The sequence below is a fragment of the Ambystoma mexicanum genome, chromosome 3q (genome assembly GCF_040938575.1).
Source record: "Ambystoma mexicanum isolate Mex_15411 chromosome 3q, UKY_AmexF1_1, whole genome shotgun sequence".
In the NCBI taxonomy this organism is placed as follows: domain Eukaryota; kingdom Metazoa; phylum Chordata; class Amphibia; order Caudata; family Ambystomatidae; genus Ambystoma; species Ambystoma mexicanum.
The window spans coordinates 183727830-183743914 of NC_090926.1; the positions used below are offsets into that span (position 1 = coordinate 183727830).

Consider the following 16085-nt stretch of genomic DNA (forward strand, 5'->3'; position numbering starts at 1 on the left):
GGCTGGAAAGAGGATTCCCTCCGCGGTGGCAGGGATACTCTAGGCCCAGAGACCATTTTCACTGGCGTAGTTTCAGCCGGCTTCGCCAGGGTCGCAGCGACCACTTCGATAGAGGCCTTTGCCCACTGGATCAAAACCCTCACCACCTTAGGTGCGTCCTGGGCCTTTGGGGGTGGTTGTCAGCGCCTCGCTCCCCCTTCGAGCGAGACAGGGGCCGCTCCAGCAGCTTACCCAGGTTCTCGGACTTCCTCTTCCCCGAACCAGAGCGCCGGCTCGTGGTTGAACGTGCCGGGGAAGTCGTGCCCTGCCTGGCAGCCGAAAAGCCCAAACTTTTGGCGCTCCCGGTGCCCGCGGATTCGCAGTGCTTGGCCTTCTGTTGGGCCCCCGTCGCCGGGGCGCCCTCACAGGACTTAGAAGCCCGCTCAGACTTTTTCTTCTCCTCACCTGCTGTGCCCTTCTACAGGCGAGAGCGACTCTTGTTTGGTCCATTCCGAAAGGTTCTTGCAGAATGCAGTCCTTCTCCACGTGCGTCTTGTCCTCATGAAGGCAGTAGAGACATCGCGAATGCTCGTCCTTGAAAACATTTTGTAATCCGCATCCAGGCAGCACCTGAACAGCTTGGATCCGGGCGTCGAGCTTCCCTTGTCCTGGACCATGTACATTGAGGTAGGCCGCAGATCTTCCGGAATCCTCCAAGAAGCATGAACTCGACGAAAACTTCACCCTTGAGGGGCGTAGAAGAATTCCGAAATGGGCCCCCGTTATCGGAAGTAGAAACGGTGGAGCTTGAGGCTCGATTAAACCGAAAAATTCTCCTGAAAAAGCACGAAAACGCAACAACTCGAGAGCTAAAGCACGAGGACTCCCAACACTTGAGCGTGCGGTAAAAATCTGAGGATGGCTGCCAGAAGCGGGGCTTAGGGAGAGGGCAGTCATTGGCTGGGGGCAGTATGACCCAGAGATCAGCGATTGGTTACTACTAAGAAAGACAGATCAGAAACGAAACCGATACTGATTTTTTCTTTACCGAGGATTCCTAGCCTGACAGGGATTCATGATGAGCATGTGAATCCATGCCAGACACCATGCTTGAGAAAAGGTCCACCGAGAAGCCTCTAGGAAGCTGCTGATGCAGGGGGGTAGCACCGGAGGTGGAATAGGCAGCTGGGTAACCAGCTGGGAGCCCAGGCCCTTGTTGCCTTGCTGCTCTTACTCGACAGTAACCTCACCTTCATCGGCGTGCTCATCGTAGAGCTCCTCCTGGATGGTTTGCAGGCAGACAAGCTCCTCCTCAGAGGAGACATCTGCACTCTGGAGGGCCCACTGCACCTCCCCCTTCACCTCCAGAGGGGAAGGTCTCAGAGATGACTGGCATCTTCTCTGGGGTCTTCTCTATGGGCCAGAATGCAGCCTCCCTCCTGGGAGAAAGGGATACCCTCGCCTTCGGGGTTGTGCCATGCAGAGCTGTCTCGGCAGCCTTCACAAGAGATGCCACCACCCCCTGCGCCCCGATCCCCTTTGGCCTTTTCCGGCAGGTCGGTTTTTGGCTTCTCATCGCGTTTGCCCGGATGGTCTGACTTCCTCTTGGCCGAAGACCCTGAGCATTGACTGGTGACCGAAGCTGGAGACGTCAAACGTGCCCTGGCCACAGAGGAGCCCGTCGCAACGGCACTCCCGGTGGTAGTGGACGCGCAGTGTTTAGTATTTTGTTGGACGCCTACAGGAGGGCACCATCAAAAGTCAGAGCAAATCTTGAACAGGGGTGTTGAATCCTTTTCCCTCCTCCGACAGGGTCCACAAGGTGTAGACCTGAAGAATCTTCTGGAAGCATCCATGAATAAACGCAATGAAATTCGCCCTTGAGGGGTGCTGAAGAATCCAAAAAACTGGTTCCTGTTCATTCGAAGGTTGATCGATTGTGCACAATGCTCGATTGACCGTAAAATAGAGTAAAACTGTTCCAAAAAGCGGAAAAAATGCAGTAAAAGCTTGAGAGCTAAACACAGACTCCCAACACTTGAACGTGTGGCAACAATCTGAAGATGGCTGCCAGAGGTTATTAGGAGAAAGACAGTTCAGAAATGAAACAGTCATTATTTCTTTACCGAAGATTCCCAGCCGGACCATGGGGAATATTCAGGAGCATGTGAATCCATGCCAGACCCCATGCTGAAGAAGAAAGTCTACAACTTTAGTCAAAGGCATCAACCTGGAAGAGAACTCTGCATTGCGACAGACTTCGATGGCAGAAAAAAAACAATCGGAGGGACCTCGATGCATGAAGAACCATGGGAACAGTACACTTCGCACAAGGGATAGTATTAATAAACCCGCCCCGTCGGCCTCAGTTTCAAATTGCGCAGAGCATGTGATTTAACCAGATCCACACGCTCCCGAAACTTATTTACACGAATGCTCTGCTGTTAAATTTGCTTCATTAGTAACCTTTAGTTGAACAGAACCGGACACATTTAAACAGTGAATGCTATTCAAGCACATAGTTGTATGGATTTCTACTTTGTTCTACACTTTTCAAATGAGCTGAATTGTAGTCCACATTCAACATATGAACTTCTATGTAAAGTGAACACTTCAGAACGTTAAATAGCAATACATTTCAACAGCCTTTTGGATGCTTTGATATTAACCAAATATACTACACAATTTAATAAATATGTATGCCAGACATCATGACTCCAAACATAAGCAAAATTTGCACACAAACACTGATGTTTCAGAAAGGAGCATACATACATCGCAATACATCAAGAATGAGATCCATATCTGTGGTCAGCTTCTTCACTCCTTCCATGCTGGCAATAGTCCAAATTGGAACAAATTGATCACCATCCATCTGGGACATCAAGTATAGATCCTTTGATAGGTTTTCCCTACAAGTGAATATTTTACAAACAGGTTTTACTATTTACAGATTCTGGACCTTTGCATTTAAATAACAAGCACAATATTCTCATGTTGCTTTCTATTTCCCAGTGTTAAGAAAATCCAGATCAGCCCCATTTGTAGGGCAAAACAAACCATAACTGGGTTTAAAGGGTTCTCCTAAGAAGCGGGCTTGGGAGACAGGAAACTGACAAACCAGCCATGCTCTTCTCTTAGGAGGGAGAGAGGGCTGTAGATGGGTACACAGACATTTTAGTATACATATTGTCCAGAGAAAGACTGATGACTTAAATTTTGTAAAATTAAGTTTTTATTTTATATACACATAGGCAAGGAAATCTTTGCCAAGGTAAGTACTACATCATAACTATAAAAAACCAACAATACTTATTTGCATTTTTTTATATGCTCACACGCCAGGGTGCATTGAGGCACTGTTACATGAATTATGTGTTAGTTGCATATTTATAACGCGCTTAATACCCAGAGTGGTACCCGGAGTTGGAGGTGGAATGTGAGGGAACAGTAGTGAAAAGATGTCTTAGTACTGCTTGTCCCACCTGAGAATCAGACCTAGATTGCGTTTCTAGGCAATCGTGTTTTGTAAGGCTGTGTACAGAACTACAGGTTGCCACTTTGCAAATGGACCCCAGAGGAACATTTGCAATGAATGCTATGGAATCCCCAGTGCCTCGAGTAGAATGCGCTCTAGGCTTGAAGGGCAGTTCTCTTAGAAAGAGGGAAACAGAGTGTGATGCATTTGACAATCCACCTAGAGAAAAGTAGATTTGGAGACAGGGTCTCCCTCTCTACCTGCTGCCACTGAAACGAAAAACTGATTTGTTCTTCTTAGTGGTCGAGTTTTTTCCATGTAAAACAGGACTGCTCTGCGTACATCCAGTGTGTGCAGGCTTCTTTCTCCCATGTTTGAGGGGTTTTGAAATAACTTTGGCAGTTCTATGGATTGGTCCACAAGGAACTTTGAAATTTAGGCGCAAAGCTAGGGTGAGTGCACAGAACCACCATCTCTGAACTGTAACAAAGAGGTCAAGAACAGAGCGCTTGTAGTTCACGGACTCTCCTAATGGAAGTAATGGCAATTAAAAAGGAAGTATTGTAGGTGAGATCTTTGAGGTTTGCTTTATGCATGGCCTAGAAAGGAGACCCCATAAGTCAAGTAAACGTTAAGGTCCCATCCGGGAGCTGGGTTAGAAATGGGAGGGTGAATTCTCTTTACTCCCCCTCCATGAAAGCCTTAATAACTGGTATCTCCCACCACGAGACCTTTTGTTGCGATGTAGTGTAGGCTGAAAGAGCAGCCAAGTGAACTTTTAGAGAGTTAAAGACTAGGCATGAATCAAGTAAATGAGTCGGATACAAAACGATGTGTAGGAGAGCAGTCAATGGGGTTGATGCTTTTAGAGTTGCACCAGATGGCAAAACAATTACACTTACTCGAATAGCAATATCGTGTGTTAGGTTTCCTTGCCTCCGAGTACGTCCGTAAATCTAAGGGAGTTGCAAGTGCCCGAACTCTATGACCTCAGGAGCCAGGATGCGAAGTTCAGCGTTTTGCGGGCATGGGTGAAGTGTCTCCCCTTTGTCTTGCGACATGTTGTATGGGAAGGCAGTCATTGGAGGAGATGGGGACAGCTCCATCAGATGAGTGAACAAGGGTTGGCAGGCCCACACGGGGCCACCTATCATTGTGACTGGTTCTTAGTGCACAAGACGCACCATCTTGTTGAGTCGGGGGAAAAGTGTAAACACATTTCCATGACCATGCTATCCAGAGCCAGTTCCCCTTGGAGCAGTTCTGTGGGTACCTGGAGGTGTAGTCTTGGCATTCAGTGTTCTCCAGAGTTGAGAACAAGTCGATCTCTGGGAAACCCCACTCTGCTAAAATGGTGGGAGTGTATGTCTTCGTGTAATCGCCATTCGTACTACATGGGTCGTGGGAAATATCTGCCGAGTAAGTCTGCCAGAAGATTGAGTTCCCTGGAACATGTTGTGACAACAGGAACATGTGCTTGAGAGCCCACTTCCAAATGTTCTGGGACAGTTTGGACAGCCCTGGAGAGTGCGTGTCCCCTTGCTTGTACAGACAGTACGTGGCCGTGATGCTGTCTGAGGATCAGGACCGTCTTTCCCTGCAGTTGTGTCTGAAAAGCTTTCAGTGCTTTCAATACCGCTAACTGTTCCAACAAGTTTATGTGGTTGGATGCTATGTCTGACGGCCAAACTCCTCTGTGCGCCGTCTGTTGAAGCAGGTGAGCGCCCCACCCTGTGAGATATGTATTTAGAGTGGCCTCCACTGCGGGGTGGTGAAGGATTTCCCCTTCAAGATGTTCTCCCTCGGCCACCACCATAGCGAGAGAACGAGGGCTGGCAAAACAACCACTAGATCGTCCCATTGTCCGCTGGCCTGACCACTGGCTGTTAAGCCACTCCTGCATTGGACGCAAGCGTGTGCGAGGAACCAAATAAATGCATGACACCATCAATCTCAGACAAATAGCTTTGCGTACCGTCACCTCTGGACTGGCTACATATTGAGATTTGAAACAGCATGTTTTGGACCCTCTCGTTGGAGGGGAAGAAGAGGCAGTCCTTTGTTCGAATTAGACCCCCTAGGAATTGCTTGACCTGACTGGGGACTAGGCTGGATTTCTTCTCGTTGATGGAAAACCCCAAACTGACTAAAAGAGCGATAGTTATTTGGGTATTTGACAGACATGTTTTGTAGGAGTCCCCTGTTATGAGCCAGTTGTCGAGGTAAGGCGAAACTGGAATGGAATGCCTGCGCAGGTGTGCTGCTGTCACTACCTTTGTAAATACCCTTGGTGCACAGGCTATGCCGAAGCGTAGTACTTTGAACTGATCGTGCTCGTCTTGTATCATGAATCTGAGGTATTTTCTGTGTGCCGGCAACATTGAAATATGAAAATATGCAACTTTCATGTCCAATGTTGCTATGTAATCCCTGTGTGAGCAAGGGAATTACCTCTTGCTGTGTGACCATACGAAACCTTTGGGCTTAATAAATTTGTTCGCTGGATGCAAATCTTGTACAGGGCGCATGGTGAGATTTTTTTGGGTACAAGGACGTACACTGAATAAATATCCTTGTTTACCTGTAGAAGAGGTATGACCTCCATGGCGCCCTTTTCCTGCAGGGTTTCGACCTTTTGTAGTAAGATGCACAGATGTTCTGGCATCAGGCGTCTTGCTAGTGGCAGTCTGAACTGGGCGGTCCGGCAGAGTTCTGTACAGTACCCGGGGCAAGGGTCCTTAGCACCCACTGCTCTGTAGTTAATCCCTCCCTTGCTTGAAGAAATGTTAGCCAGCCCCCAACCGGGGATGCACGGGAGGGGACCCGGAACTGTAGGTCATTTCTGCCCGGGGGGGGGGGTGGGAAGCATCGAGGGGTAGACTTCCAGCCCCTTCCTTTACTACGTTGTTGCCCCCTTGTGGGATATGGGGTGGTGTAGCTACTGGTTCCTTGGGAAGAGGACCAGTTATTTCCCGAGCCGTATTGATTTTACGGGAAACATTGGCCATGAAAGGACAGTCTATTCCCGCTCCCCCTTCTTTGTGAAGGTCTCTGGGTGATCTGATCCAGAGTCTTAAGGGTGTCATGCTCCTCCTTTGCAGTTTCAAGGGCTTCCTCCACTGCCTTTCCAAAGGAATTAATTTCTTCCACTGGTTTATTTATAAGTGAAGCTTGTGTTTCAGGCTTGAAACAGTTTTTTTAGGAATGCGTGCCTTTTCAGGAGGGTACCCTGAGCCAAAGATCTTGGAGCCGTTTCTTATGCATCATAAATTAACATAATTTGGTTAACTTGCCTGCCACAGAGCAGACAGGCTTGCAGTAGTTCAGGGACTTCTTGAAGGCCCTCCTCTAGCTTGGCCCATTGTGCATCAGCATAGCTGGCCAACAAAGTTGAATTGTTTGCGATGTGAGTGGAGTAAGCCGCCGCTGCAGTGATCCTTTTCCCCAGAGCGTAAAAGTCTTAAACTCCTAGTCAGGGGGTACCTCCCCGGTAGATAGGGGAACCCCTACTATTTTCCTGGTAGTTGTCACAACCAGTGAATCTGGAGTAAAGATGCCCGATGTGTAAGGGGTTGCAGGGGGAGGGTCAAACAAGTTTTCTACCCTCGGATTCACTGCTCTAGTAAGTGCAGGTGTTAATAAAGAAAGGGCCAGTCGCTTCTTGATTGAATTTAGTAGAGGAATAGCTTGGCTGGCGGGTGTTTTTTCTTTTAAAATGTCCTCCACAAAACAGCCTCCTGGGCATCAGGTTCCGGTGTTGGAGTAGGTGACTGCCAAGGGTGAGGATCAATGGGGTCTGGGTTAACTCCCAAACCCTCAGTGGGGTCAAAATGAACCTCCTCAGAGGCAAAGGTATCTTCATCTTGAGCTTCCCTTTCAGTGATGTCAGATATATTCCTCTTCATCTTGAATAGGGTCAAAGACCCTCTGCAGCTTAGCCACAGGGAGAGGGGGGATTTTCCTCCCTAGATCTCTTGGGTGTCGACTTCTCAAAGAGTTCCACAAGCCTCTCTAGCCTGTCCATGCATCCTTCAAATTTTTCTCTGGTCCAAACAGATGAACCAGAATAGTCTAGGGTGGAAAGGGCTCTTCTAGTGGACCTTCTGTTTGCAACCGCTGAGATTACTTCTTTAGCGTCGAAGAAATCCCTTCAGGAGCTTCCGAAAAGTCTCTTAAGGGGTTCCGACGGGTGACCGGTGTCTGTTTGTTTGTGGCCCTTTCCGTAGGTTCTGGTAAATCCTTCGGTCTATCGCTGGATTTCGACAAATCCCGGTGCTGGTCCTTGGGTTTCAGTGAATCCTTGGACCGATGCTTCTCAGAATCCGCCGAAATGATCGTGGCAATGCTTTCAGTAATCACTTCAGAATCGGAAAGTTCTGAAGTTCAGGCTTTTGGTTGAGCGACAACTTCGGTTGAACCTGGGCCGAGGACGCTTTCTTTTGATGCGTCTCGACTGATACCTAAATATTGGGGGCAGTGCCCTGCGATTTAGATGGCCCAGTCGCAAGATGCTTCTGGAGGGAGGGTTGCCGATCTTGAGGGTCGGCGGGCAGGCCCGAAGTTATCAATGTGCCCGTTGGCGCTATGGATAGTTGACTGTTCCGTAGAAGGTCCCTGGGGTTGTGTTTTTAGTGTGTAAAACATGTGAGTCTTTGGCACCAGGGTGTACATTCCCCATAGCAGGACCAGATTTTTGCCTAGCGGGGCTGGGGACAGATTATGCAGAGCGAGAGTGCTCCGCTGAGCGGTCAATCGCCTCTGAATCAGAGGCTTGTTTGTTACTCAGCCCCTCGTCACAATCAGCAGTTGTAGCAGCGGGAGAGCTAGACTCAGTTTGCGACATTCCATAGGCCGCCCACAGCTTAACAGCACTCCTTCAAAGTTTTCGGGCGCAGGAGCTTGCAAGCCGCACAAACGTCTCGTCGTGATTAAGGGGCAAACACTGATTGCATTTACAGTGTTTATCTTTCCAAGGGAATTTGGCCTTACAGGAAGGAAAAAAACCTAAATATGAATCCTTTCAATAGCTGAAGGAATAGAAAGTGACAAAGACCCAGGGAACAAAGAGTCAAGGCATTCTCAGAAAGGGGAATGTCCACCCCGACCCCACTCCCTACTGTGTAGGCCGGCAGCACCGACCGGAACACTGTCAGTCGAAGAACCATGTAACCGTCTTCGGCGACCTGGAAACAGCAGTCGATGAAGGGACGGTAGGGTAATATCTATAACTTTTATATATGTGACCAAAGGTCAAAGAAAATAGCAATTTCTCTGGACGAGCTCCGCATAAGGCGACCAGTATGCTGGACGGAAAAAAAAATCTGAGGGACATCGACGGGTGAGGGATTTTGGGTACCCTACACGTTAGGGATAGTATTACAGGCACGCCCATGTCGACATCCCCTTTTGATTCTCCAAAGACAAGCTGCAATACTCCACAGTGACCACTGGATGTCAGACTATATGCACAGCATGTGATTCTAAGAAGATTAACAAGCATCAGAAAACTCATTACCCATGCTCCACGGCTGGTGGAACCTGCTGGCGAATCTCTGGCATTTGGAATTTGCTGCCGTCACAAACCGATCGATCTGGGGTCTGCCCCATTTGAGGAAGAGGCTGTCAACTTGATTGTGTCGAAGTTCCCCACTCATGGCAAGAACGCAGATCCCTGCTGAGGGAGTCGACAATGGTGCTCGACTCCTGCCAGGTGAAAAGGACTGAGGAACATCTATTGGGCGACGGCCCACTGCCACAAGTCCTGTAGCTTGCTGGAGAGCGTGGGGGATCTGGTAACATTGTGGGGAGATAGTCCGTGAAGACCCTCACCACCTTGTCCTTAGGGTACAGAACAAACTCCTCGAGCCTGCAACACTGCCCACAGCTCCAGGAAATTGGCTACTGGAGGAGAGGGATCTCCACATCAAAGGCCTCTGGTGTGGAGAAGTCCGGTGTGGGCTCCCCCGCCCTCCAGGGAAGCATCCATGTTGACAGTCTCCTGATATGGGGGCCTCTGGAAATATGTGCCCCTGGTGATGTTGGAGCGCACGACCCACCACCTTATTGCACGACAGAACTCATCTGTCGAGAACAATCTTGTCTGCAAAGCTTCTGGATACCTGGATCCACAGAGCATCCAGGAATTCTTGAAGGGGTCGCATTTGTAACCTCTGCAGAGTCGGATCAGGTAAATACATGACATGCCGCGCAGCAACTTGATGGCCAGCACCGTGGCAGTCTTCAATGCCAACAGCCGTTGCACCTTGGCCAGCATGGCCACTATCCTCCCTTCCGAGGGGGCCGTGTTGAGCTCGGCCCACAGGAATAGCGCGTTCTGCAAGGGTATTAAGAAGGATTTTGGATCCTTGACGGAGAACCCCAGATACATCAGCAGCTGGATTGTTCTCTTCATGTGTTCAACAGCTACTTCCATGGACTTGGCGTGGAAGAGCCAGTCGGAGGTATGGGTACACGTGAATCCCTTCTAGACGAAGATGGGCCTCCACTGGTGCCAGGCACTTCGTGAACACCCTGGGCGCCGACTTCAGTCCAAGGGGGGGGGCCTTTAATTGTTAGTGCCTTCCCTGTACTACAAAGTGCAGGACACTTGTGATGCTTCGAGAATGGGGACGTGGAGGTAGGCGTTCTCCAGATCAAGTGACAAGAAGTCTCCTTCCTCCAGTTGGCCGAGCACGTGCTGCAACGTGACCATCCTGAATTTTTGTGACTTAAGGTATTTGAGGCGCCGTAGGTCTGGAATGGGTCTCTTTACCAAGAAGTATGCCTTTAAAAACCAGCTTTATCGCTTTTTCCCCAAAGGGCATGTCCAGCACCCTCGTCTGGACCTCTTGATGGAAGGAACACGTTACTTACCTGTAACTGTTCTCCAGCACGGGTCTGGCATGGATTCACATGCTCATGAATATTCCCAGTCATCATGCTGGGAATCCTCGGTAAAGAAAAAATCAGTTTCAGTTTAGTTTCTGAACTGTCTTTCTCCTAATAACCAATCACTGGTCTCTGGGTCATACTGCACCCAGCCAATGACTGCCCTCTACCTAAGCCCCTCCTCTGGCAGGGATCTTCAGATTTGGTACCAAGTAAAGTGGGAGTAGGCCCAAGAGAAGAGCCGCAGAGGGGTAGGAGGGAGGGTTTGCATGGGAATCCATGCCAGACCCATGCTGGAGATCAACAGTTACAGGTAAGTAACATTTCTTGAATACAAGAATACATAGCAGTACACCACGGGAGGTGGCAAGGCTCAACATTAAGCAACTCTTACCCCTTCACCAGGCGAACAGGTTGCACAGCACTGCCTGGCCGACTCTGGACTCCTCCCAGGAATCCTGGTTGATGAAGTAGAATCTCGTCAAGGTGTGTGTCGACCTCCACGTAGCTGCCCTGCAAAATGTCCAGCAGGGGCACACCAGATAGGAATGCCGTGGTAGCAGCGATCGCTCTGGTCGAATGGGCTCTCGGACGGCCGGGCAACGGTCGGTTTGCCAACCGGTGACAGTGCATGATGCAGCCGGAGAGCCATCTGGAAATGGAAGCCTTCGAGAGAGCCTTCCCTTGGTTCACAGGTCCAAAGTTCACAAACAGCTGTGATGTCTTCCGAAAACTCTTCGTGCGGTCCACTCAGAACTTCAGCGCTTTAACTACATCCAGCGAGTGCAAAGTCCTCTCAGCCGGCAACGGGAAGAAAACAGGTAACACCAAGGGCTCGTTGAGATGAAGTCCGACGGCACCTTGGGCATGAAGGAGGGGTGCATCCTGAGCACCACACTCGTCTTGTGGAAAGTCAGGTATGGAGGTTTCTAGGAGAGGGCCTGGATCTCCCACTTGTCGTGCGGAGGTGATGGCCACACAAAATGCTGTCTTCCACGACTGGCACTTCAACGGTGCCGAATGCAGAGGCTCAAATGGCGCCCCCATGAGCCTGGTCAGCACCACGTTGCGCTCCCACGCCAGGGCCGGAGCCTTCATCGGCGGGAACGAGCGGAACAGCCCTTTCATGAACTCCTTCACCAGGCGATGGGACCACAGCTATGAGCGCCCCGGAGTTCTGGTGTAGCAGGAGATAGCCGCCAGATGGACCTTGGAGGCATGGGCCAGCCGCGCCTTGGCCAGCAATAGCAAGTACGGCAGCACTTGAGGGGTCGTAATCCGCAGAGGGTTAATCTTCTGTGCCAATCACCAGACAGAAAACCTCTTCCATTTGTGTCCATAGCACTTAGGAGTTGAGGACGCCCTGGCACCTCCTTGCAGTCCACCGGGATATCGTACCCTCCAAACTCTAGTGCTGCAGGAGCCGGGTCGTCTTGGAGGATGGCGCCGCCTCCTCTGGCGAGGAGATCCGCATCTGTCGGCAGTTTGACGGGGGTGGAGGGGACGCCGGCATGTCCAGAAGGTCCGGAAACCAGGACTGTCTCGGCCATGCCGGTGCGAGGATCATCCTGCACCGGGACCGTCTGAGTTGATTAGTCGCAATGGCAACGGTGGGAATGCATATACAGTAACAGTCCGTCCCAAGGGAATGATAAGGCATTGCCTATGCTCCCCGGCTGGGGAAACCAGCTGGCGAACCTCGCAAATGGGGCAATCCCCAGATCGACCTATAGTTAGAATAGCAGATCCACTGGATGCTGACAGTTCCCACTCGTGGCACGAGCACTGCTCCCTGCTGAGTGAGTCGGCGATGGTGTTCTTTATTCCTGCCAGATGGAAGGGTACCAGAACCATCCCTTGGGTGACGGCCCAGTGCCACACATACTTGACTTCCTTGGATAGGGCCGGGGATCTGGTGCCTCCCTGCTGTCGGATGTAGGACATCATGGTGGTGTTGTCGGTGAAAATCCTTACCACCTTGCCCTTGAGGGATGGGAGGAATGACCCGAGGGCCCAGAACATGGCTAGGAGCTCCAGGACATTGATGTGTAGTGACCTCTCCTCCAGGGACCAAAGGCCTCTTGCGTGGAAATCTCCGCTGTGCGCTCCCCATCCCTCCAGGGAGGCGTCTGTCATCAGTCTGATGTGCCAGGGTCTGGAAGTCCATACCCACCGCCAGATTTGCGTAGGTGCCCCACCACCGAATTGCTTGGCAGAAGGTCTCAAGCAGGATCCTGTCTTTGAAGCTGCCCGCCACCTGCATCCAACGGGCGTCGAGGATCTCTTGCAGTGGATACATACGCAGCCTGCACAGGCGCACGAGGTAGATGCACGAGGACATCATGCCGAGAAGGGACTTGATGGACCTCACCCTGGCCATGTCCATGGTCGACAGCTGTTGTACATTGCCCAGGATTGCCTTCGTCCTTTCCTCCGACGGAGGCCAATCGCGCAACTGTCAAGCCTGGCTCCTAGGAACAGGGCGACTTGCAATGGTACCAAGTGGGATTTGGCAAAGTTGATCGAAAATCCGAGATCCGTGAGCAGTTGGACGGTCTTCGCCGTGTGCCCGACGGAGAGTTCACTTGTCTTTGCTCGGATGAGACAGTCATACAGGTATGGGTAGACGTGGATCCCCTGCAGGCGCAGCTGTGCCGCCACTGGTGCTAGGCACTTGGTGAATACCCTGGGCGCCGACTTCAATCTTAAGGGAAGGGGCTTGAACTGGTAGTGTCGCCCTTGGACTACGAATCTGAGGAACTTTCAATGTCATTTTAGAATGGGGATGTGAAAGTAGGCATCCTCCAAGTCCAACGACGATAGGAAGTCAGATTCCTTCAGCTGTGCCAGCACGTGCTGGAGGGTGACCATCCGGAACTTCATGTACTTGTTTAAACGACAAAGGTCCACGATGGGTCGCCAGCTGCCGGTCTTTCTTACGAGGAAGTATCGCGAGTACACTCCGGAGCCCAGGAGCCTCTTTGGGACGAGCTCGATGGCTCCTTTCTTCAGCATCGTTTTTACTTCCAGGAGCAGTTGAGTGGCGTGGTTTTCCTTCCTGGACACGAGTGGAATGCGGGGGCACTTCTTTAGAAACTCGAGTGTGCCCGCAGGCCACGGCATCCAGCACCCATCGGTCAGTGGAGCTGGACTACCACACGCGGACGAACTTGGCCAGCCGCCCTCCCACTGGGGTGCTCAGGCAGGGGCAGCGTCGCTACGGCCTGTTCAGTCCTGCTTGGCAGCGGCCTTGGCAACAAGATTCTCCTGACTTGCCGCGTCCTCTGTAGGCCTCCGGCAACGAGGAGCCGCCGCTGAATCCTTTGGAGGCACCTTGCTTGCCTCTGGAGTTCCGAAGGGGCGGCCGTCATTGCTGCAACACCCCCAAGGTCCGAGCTGTCTCCGTGTCGGCCTTGATGGCCTGCAGGGATTCGTCCACTGTCTTGCCAAACAGGTTGCTCCCGTCAAAAAAGGCATGTCCAGAACTCTGGTCTGCAGGTCTTGGCGGAAATCGGGTTCCCTTGAGCCAACCACGCCAGCGAAGGCAAACACTGCTTCCCATCTGGCGAAAATCGGTGTCAACAATGTCCGTGGCTACTGTTATGGCATGGTCCGACGCCACCTCGCCTTCCTGTAGGATCTGCAGGGCCTCAGCCCTCTTGTCGTCCGGGAGGAAGTCCAGCAGGGGAGCGATCTTAAACCACTGCTCACTGTCGTAGCGGGGCACAATCGCAAGGGCTTTGCCCGTTTTAATAGTGGTCTCCGCCGATAAGATGACCCGCCGTCCCATGGTGTCCAGCTTCTTCCCCTCGCCGTCCGGCAGGGAGGTTGTAATTGAAGCCGCCACCCCTGCCGCTTTCTTCTCGGCCACCGCAGAGACAACCGAATCCGGGGTCGGCAGCGCCCTAAGGCACATGGGGGCGGAATCCGGGACCCGGTACTTCTTGTACCGGTCTCTCTTGGCAGGAGTCGTGGACGGGTTCTTCAGGAGCGACAGCCCCTCGTCCCAGATGTCGTCAAGTAATGGCACCGAGAGAACAGTCTTCCTCTTGGCCTCACACCGTTGATAGAGACCACTTTCCTTCGTCGGTTCCTCGGGGAAGAGCTGCAAGAACTCGGATGCCCTGGAAGGAGCCAAGTTCTTCGGGCGGGGAGGCCCGAGGGGGTGGTGCTGGAAGGCCCATCCTGTCGTCACCAGCGTAGTCATCCGTCCCTGTCGTGGCTGTCTGTTCCTGTGTCATCCCTCAGATCAGGGGAAGGAGACGAGGGCTGCGAAGGCCGTAAGGCGGGGAGGGGTGAATTCTCCTCTGCTTGCTTGGAGGGCTTCCCGACGGCCAAGGCTCCGCTGGATCGTCCGTTGGGGGTAAGCGTAACCTTGTCCTCATATCCGTACACAAGGCCTGGATCGCCATCAAGATCGCTAACGAGCTGTCCTGTGGCCCAGGTACCGGCTGTGATGGTTGGGGAGTGGAATCCTCCACCTCCACGGGTTCGTCAGCACCACCGTTGCTTTCTTCGTCCGCCTCTACCGACTCCAGCCAGCTCCTCCTCAGAGGCTGCATCTGTGTCCGTGATGGCCACTGTCCCCCCCCCCCTTTTCCACTGGGGTGTTCACGGGGGTCTTATCGATGGGTTGAAAAGTGGATTCCCTCCGCGGTGGCAGGGAAACTCTGGGCCCCGAGGTCACCTCCACGGGGATAGCCTCCACAGGCTTCGCCAGGGCAGCCACGACTCCCTCGATAGAGGCCTTAGCTGGGTGAATCAGGGCCTTCACGACTTTGGACATGCTTGAGGCCTTCACCTTTGGGGGTGGGGGGGGGGGGGGGGTCACCGCCTCGCACCCCCTCGGCAGTCTCTGTTCGGATCGACCGGGACTTCTCCCGATATCTACCAGGATGCGCATGCGCACGTATTCACTGGCAGGGTGTAGCAGTACGGAAGGACAGTTCCGGGGCGGTTTGCTTCTAGTTCATGGAAATGAGTTGCACAGGAATCAGTTGCATTACAGGTAAGCGCTTTAAAATTCAAGGAGATGCCTGAGAGCAGAGTTTTACTGACATTTGGGAGGATATAATCGCTGACCAACGTAATATTGGTTTTGTCTGTGCCCAGGGTTTACTATCAGTTTGTCATTTGTAGGCTATTTTGAAAAACTGTAGGTGTACGGCACAAAGCCGAGGCCTTTTGGAATTCTCTGGAGGAGTTTGATGTTCTGGAATCCACCCAGCCTCTTCATTGAGTTTTGTGGTTCATAATCCCCGGTTGGGGCGAGTATACAATGTGATATAACACGTTGGTGCTTGCGGGTCTCATTTGGGATTCTATTCACTTTTAATTGAACACTGTACATCTGGTCCACTGAGTGGTGTTAGGAGTTTATCTTGGAAATTGCCTTGACAGTAATCTACATGTAGTTAGAATAAGAGATGGAGGACTTCAGGGTCACCTAGTGAACCTAGTGTCACATGACATTCTGGCTGTCTTTTGATTAGGATCCTCTTGTGAGATATTGTTCTTTCTTCCTAAATATGAAGGTTGGTACATGGTGGCAGTGATTTACATGTAATTAAGTATCCAGACGTGCGATTGTCTGTGCCTTCATAGGTTACCCGCATTGGTGAAATCATATTTGGAACAATCAGGCTTATTTGGCCCTGAAGATGGATCCAATCCGTAACGCGTCAGCTTTGTAACAGCTTATATGGAAGCCTGTTTGTAAACTTGTATAGAAGGAAGCAAT

General features: G+C 51.5%; 1 protein-coding gene across 1 annotated transcript in view; it reads right to left on the minus strand.

The window, feature by feature from the left end:
* The window catches only part of LARP4 (La ribonucleoprotein 4), a 615863-nt gene that overhangs the window by 450125 nt on the left and 149653 nt on the right, over positions 1 to 16085 (minus strand). The window contains exon 5 of the mRNA XM_069653450.1: positions 2755 to 2891. Coding sequence (XP_069509551.1) covers positions 2755 to 2891 — 137 coding nt within the window. The remainder of the gene's footprint in view (positions 1 to 2754; positions 2892 to 16085) is intronic.